The sequence below is a fragment of the Nothoprocta perdicaria genome, unplaced genomic scaffold (genome assembly GCF_003342845.1).
Source record: "Nothoprocta perdicaria isolate Ctin4 unplaced genomic scaffold, notPer1 scaffold_31, whole genome shotgun sequence".
In the NCBI taxonomy this organism is placed as follows: Eukaryota; Metazoa; Chordata; class Aves; order Tinamiformes; family Tinamidae; genus Nothoprocta; species Nothoprocta perdicaria.
In genome coordinates this window covers 3,164,725-3,171,190 of record NW_020455544.1, presented here as the reverse complement: position 1 = coordinate 3,171,190, position 6,466 = coordinate 3,164,725, and the positions used below count along the sequence as shown (strand labels likewise).

General features: G+C 48.4%; 1 protein-coding gene across 1 annotated transcript in view; it reads right to left on the bottom strand.

Annotated features, from left to right (window-relative positions):
- Positions 1 to 5,325, bottom strand: part of SETD7 (SET domain containing lysine methyltransferase 7) — a 24,853-nt gene extending 19,528 nt beyond the window's left edge. Inside the window, exons 1-2 of the mRNA XM_026042606.1 lie at positions 5,146 to 5,325; positions 1,305 to 1,359 (exon numbers count right to left, since the gene is read on the bottom strand). Of these exons, the coding sequence (XP_025898391.1) occupies positions 1,305 to 1,359; positions 5,146 to 5,325 (235 nt within the window). The remainder of the gene's footprint in view (positions 1 to 1,304; positions 1,360 to 5,145) is intronic.
- Between the last annotated feature and the right edge of the window lie 1,141 nt (positions 5,326 to 6,466).

Here is a 6,466-nt window from a genome sequence, read left to right as displayed (position 1 = left end):
GCCCCGCGGGGCGCGCGCGCCCGCCTCGGCGGGGGCTCCGCGCCGGCAGCGCGCACGGGGTTCTCCAGCGGCGTTCTCCTGCGGGAATGGCGGAGCGCTGGAGCTGGGAACGTCTCTGGAGATGGTCTGGTCTGGCCAGGACACCCCGCGCCCTGGACGCCCGCCAGCAGCGCGCACACAAAATATCCACGCACAGGGTGCGGACACGCACCGCACGCGCGTACAGGTGGGGGTACACACACCAGGGAACACGCCATGGAGAACTGTCAAGCTGTACTGAGAGTCCCTCAAATTTCGTATAAAGCAGTGCACAAAGCAGAAGCAAACGCAGGCCCACCCAGCGCGGGCCCGTCACGGTGCGGACACCCGTAACCGCTGGCGAGGCCCGCACGGGGCGGCCTCACCACTGCGGCAAGACACCCGGTAAGAGACTGCCTTACGCACCAACACCTGCACCGTGGCATCACTTGCTCCCGGGCTACCCTGAGAAACACTTTTACCTGATACACCTGATATTGAGGATATATAACTTAAAACAAGAGAAATCCTGACTTGATAGAGGGGGAATTTTCACGCCATGAGCACAGGCAAGAAGCAGAGCAGGTGCCTGGGGAGAGCAGGCAGTCTCTGTCCTTGCAGGCTCTCGAGCCCTGAATAACTTGATCTGGTCTCAGGGCTGCCCCTGCTGTGAGCGGGTGGCACCAAGGCCCCCGGGTCCCTTCCCACTTCAGCAACACCATGAGTCTGCGTCGTCGGCCACGGGCCATAGGGTGCATTGCCGAGGTCAGGGACCCCCCTGCATCAGGAAAACAGGAGCCATCAGTCTTAGCCAAATAATTATACACATCTGTGGAGTTTGAAATCCTGAAACTGGAGTACAACAAGGTTAGTATTTGACCTAATTGACATGAGAATTTATAAAATATTAATCACAAGAGCCTTGGAGAGGATTTGAGAACGGCAGGAAACACGGGCAGAACAGAAGGGCTTGGCTTTGCATTGTGGATAGTTATTTTAACTAGGGGCAGTTTTGCTGTTTAGGAGAGAGGACTTGTGGTTTGAAGCCTGGGTACTGAAAGCAGCTCTAATTTAAACTTACCAAAACAGAAACTGAGGCAAGAGAACCTGGCTCCTTTCGGTGCTTTGCTGGGACCTGCATGCTTGCTGTGCTCAGGCAGAGTCTCGTTATTTTTGCAATCCCTACCCGATACGTGTCTGCTTTGTGCCAGGCACCGCGTGTCTCTGGGGAGCCACGCTGAAGCTCAGAACATACACAACAGCACAGAGACTTGTTAGTAACATACCTGGAAAGGAGATGGGAAAATACTCCTGGAACTGGAACGTGTGGTACCGTTCCCACTACGGAATAATAAGGGGCAGATAGTCGTGAAGCACAACAGAAATCAAGGGAAACAGCCCAGCCGCGACCTGCACCCCAAGAGGGGGACCTGGACGGTAGCTTGGGCACAGCAGGGAGGTGGGCGCTCGCTTGCGGGGGCTCCTCGGAGCAGGGCACGGCAGCCGTCACTCTGCTCGCTCGCCTCTCTCCCCCACGCTTGGCCAAAATGACACAGCAAAAACGTTAAGGTTGCATAAGGTCTCCAAACACAGGAAATACCCACCCGAATCTAACGTGCCCTCCCATTTTATGAGTGACTTGATGTTTTTAATTAGAGAATCATGTATCCTTTTTCCAGAGTGCTCCTGCCCTATGATGAGAGCATTTCCTTTCCTCTGTGCATTCCGCACACAGCCCCAGGCCTTCCTTCCTTAGCTACATCACTTAATATCCAACCCTTTCGCTAGATACAAAGCACAAAAGCAAACACCAAGTTAAAGTGACTCCCCTCACACCCACAGTCTCCATGCAGGCTGCTCTGGGAGAGCTCAGCCCACGGGCACAGTCCCATGGACACCTTGGTGTCACCGGCTTGCGGGGCTTTGGAGATGAGACCTCCCAGTGGGCTGATCTACGTGCTACCTCTGCATCCAGCAACCTCATCTTACTGTTTCTGCAATCCCTTCATTTAGTTTTTATTTAATCACAACTCTTGCAGGAAGGGAGGAAACCTAAAACTGGAAGAAATGCAGACAAACATTTTTCACAAAAATCTGACCGGTTCTTTCTGGATTCAAAAGCCCTGGTCACCTCCTACACTGTCCTGTATGGCTTTATCCCTCTTTCTCTTCCTCAGGTCCTTTCCCTTCTTTTGCTACTGAACCATTCCAGTTCATCTCCAGTCTATTCCTTTCCATACTCCCCTCTCCAGGTAGCTTTTGCCTTATGAGACCTAAGCAGAGCTCTGCCACATCATAACAAATGTTTTCTGCCATCTATAATTAAGACAAGCTTTATCATAAGCAAAAAGGGAATGACTGCTTCCTAAAATGCCTCAAATGCTAAAATAAGAAATAATGTTTACCACACTCCAGGTTGATGCTTGTTCAGGCTATGCTGCAGTGCTGTTTTACAAAATACTGCTTTTGAGGCTGGGACTTAAATCACGGCTTAGTGGGGTTGTTCGCTGGTGATTCCTGAACTTTGAACACTGTCATTCAGACACAACACAAAAATGGCTCCCCTGTTACATGGAACATTTTGCATCTCTGTAACAAAGGGACAATGTAATCTCTTAATCTGATTTGCATTCAAAATGCTATCATTTTATTCTTACTTCTGAGGTTTGTTTTCATTGCTCCTCTGTTAGAAGGGACAAAGCAGCCGTGCTGACATTTCTGGCCAAGATCACCACAACTCGGATACACGTTGAGGGGCTCTGGAGCTACGGATCTGCTGGGACATGTAACATCAGCCCATGTGGAAGCAGCCAGCTGTGGACACCTTCTGTAGGAGGCTCCCAAATCAGTGATTGCTGTGGCTAGTTCAGCCTTCAGGGCTTTCTCTTTGCATGTGCACACCTTGGGACAGTGGGTTTTGCTGGAAAGTGGTGGAAATTTCCTCTGATTTTTCACTAAGCTCACAAGCAGGCTCATGGCTTGAGTTCATGTTGCAGCATGTCTAGACTTCTTGGAGAGGTGAACTAGAGCACAACGTGAGGAGCACACACATCTGAAATTCTGGCCACCAGCTTGTTCGAATCCAGTCTTCTCATCAGCCAAATAATTAGTGGCTGGCTCCACATAGTGGTTTCTCAAGTAATTCCACTGAGTATGGGTTCGATATTTGGTATTTGATCCCTCAGCATAGCATTGCATTACATTATGTTAGTTTTCCAATGAGGTGGCTGCCGTTTGCAAGCCTGAACCTTTGGAAAGCGTGTACAGCAGAAGAGCCAAAGCTGGTGGGAGTCATTCTGGCCACTGATGAGCCCATATCTGGTGGATGAGATTAGGAATTAGGAAGATACTGTGCCCTCATGCACACTGCTGAGTGTGATGTTGGTGTTGGCAGAGAGAGGTAGGGTTAGTGTAACAAGGGGTGAGTCTAAGATTATTTAAAAAACTAGCAGAATGCTCTATTGGGACATATACCACCCAAATCAGCACCTGACACTTAGGAATTACATGGCCATTGCACAGCCTAGGCTCAGAACTTGGATGGCAGTCAAGTTTACGGCACATGACTATGGAAGACTAATTTTTTTTTTCTTTTTTCTTTTTTTTTTCTTTTTTAATTTTCTGAGGTAATCCTCAAACCTCAATTATTTGGCAGGACTCTGGAGACATGCAGACTCATCTCTGGAGCTCGTTTATTCCTACAAGCGCGACTGATTACACGAGGCATTTCTGCCTATGTGTCAAAGGCAGAAGGTATGCTGGTGAGATGCAGCTGAGCTGTCTTTCTAGGGCGATAGGATGGCAAAGAAGCTTCTGTGAAACATCCTTCAGAGGCCAACCTACCAGTCTCACTGGATTCATCTTTAAAGAAATAAGTATCTTTTAAAGCAGAGGGCTTCAATGAGAAGAAAAAAAAGGCATGAACCTGTTTTTACTCCCATATTGCTCCTTTTTAGGGAGCTTTTCTCTGCATGGTACCTGTCTGTCACGCAGCCAATGTCCGAGGTGCTGGCAGCGCTGCAGCTCAGCTCTGTTGCGGAGGATCATATGGACTCCACCACATGACCAATGCGATCAAGGGAAAGGGATAGCTCTCAATATACTGTTTTGCCATGCTCACGTGCACAAGCTAACAATCTTATCTCACAAGTTAACAATCATCTCTCTTCTCCTGCAGCTTCAGTAACTCCCAAATCCCTTCAAGAGTTGTCTGCTTCTTGTCTTATCTCTTTCTTCCTGCAGCTTCAGTAACTCCCAAATTCCTTTGAGGGTTGTTTATTTTACAGGGTCCATAAAGGCTGGGTTGCTCACATGTCCATTTTCTGCAAGAAATTCCTCCACACAGCTCTACGCAGCCTTTGCTAGAGTGGGATCCTGGAGCTTCAGAAGGACCTTCTGGCAATGGGAGCAGGCCAAAGGCAGCCCCGGATTTCGCTGCTAGTTGTCTCCACAAGGCCCTTGTCCATACTTATGTGCTCAACTGAAAGTGAGAATTCATCTTAATCACCAAGATGAGATTTTTAGAACTATGACAAGTCTGCTCAAAGTGTGTCATATGTCTCAAGTGTTTCATAGGAAGTGGTGGTGAACTGTCGTGCACAGCTGTGTCATTTTCTATCACTTTGTTAGCTATGACATTGTGTTACTCATAGGCTCTAATTTCAGTTACATAAGCTTCTGTGTCAGACTGAGACGAAGCCAAGCTGATGCACACAAATAACGCTGGACTGGTACTGTAAAAAGCATGACTAAGTCTAATCTGAAACTCTCTGACACTTGTTTACGACAAAAGCAGGTTCCTGTCTGCTTCCAGCTCTGCAATCTGTTCTCTCTGCAGGATGTACAAGGATAATGCATAGCTTTCCATTAAAACTCAATTCCATAATTGACACCAATCTCTTTTTTTTTTTTTAATTTTTTTTTCCGGGAACTGTATGTGCTTCCCGGCCCCACCAGCAAGAAGCAGGATCTGCGACGCTCCTGGGACGGCACCATCGCTCCAACTGCTGGGTCGTCGTCAGCTTTGGGAGCGGACAGATGGTCGCTGCCCCACACCGCAGCCACCCGCTCTGGGGCACGTGGCAAGAGCCTCAACAGACCTGACGGGGTGGCGCAAACCACACTCACCAAGTCCCCTCCAGAGCCGCAGGTGACTCCAGTTTGGGCTCCCACGGCAAGGCCGTGGTGCGTGAGGAACCGCTGGGTATGTGCGTGGGTCACAACGCAGATAACAACCTCAACGCTGCTGTCACCAGCTACCGCGGCGAGCAACAGACGGCAACGTGGTGTCACCACGCGGTAGCACATGAGTAACGTGGCGGGGTAGCGTCTACGCCGCACATGTGTCTGTGTGTGTCTTGTGCTTTTAACCTCTCCTCTCTGCCATGGTGGTTTCTGACAACTCGTTCTGCCTCGGTTGAGAAGCAGATGGGGCCGCCTGGCACTTGCGTTATCTACTGATGGAAGCAACAAGGCTGGGAGTGGGCGTGAAACGCGCCCAACGCCCATTCCTAGAGCAGCCCTAGAGCAGCTTGACAACCCCACCTTTTTAAAGTCAGCTAATGGTAAAAGCTGAGGCTGCATCTTTCAAATCTAGGAGCTCATATTGCCACAGAAATGGTAGCTGCACCATGATTAGGAGAAGTATATTTGGTACGTGGTAGTAAGGCAGGGTAGTGAGTGACCCACACTCCTCCTCCAGGGCCGCTCTGTGCTCCAGGGGCAAAGCAGGGAAAGGTCCATGCCTACCTACGTTACCTGCATGCATACCAGTAATACCAGCAGCAAAAGCTGAACAGCTTTTCAATATTTTGCAGCACTGCTCATTGCTAATTTGATGAGATCTACATACAATTATGCCACTACATAATTCTGTCAATACCCACAAAATGCAGACAAAACAGGTTTCCCGTCTCTACACTCTTCATCGATTTTCAACAATGGCCCAAGACTGTTCTTTCCAGAAACTAGTTTGATCTGCCATTAACAAAAGGAAAAAAAAATGGTGTTCAGCATAATGGAACACTCGCTCTCTAACTATGTGCTTTCAATTCACTGATCTTGTCAACTTGGCAAAAAAAAAAAAAAAACAAAAAAAAAAAAAAAAAAAAAAAAAAAAAACCCCAAATGAATGCTATTGTAGTGGCATTCACACCACATGCTTTACACGTGCCTTGCTACATTTTTCCTAATAGTGATGCTTCCAAACGTATGCTGCCAGTGCAACAGTGAATGTTTCAGGCACTCACCTAGTGCTGAAAGAAAGGCTGCATTTTGATCACTTTGCTCAGGGATGCAGCCACCAAAATAAGCCCCTCTGCTCACGTTGTTCTGTTAGCAAGGACAATCACACATCCATCTGCGCAGAGATAGCACAGCAAGCAACTCAAAATTCGGGTTAACTCTCGATTTAAAATGTATTTGTCAAATCTCTTTCTGCCCCTGAAAT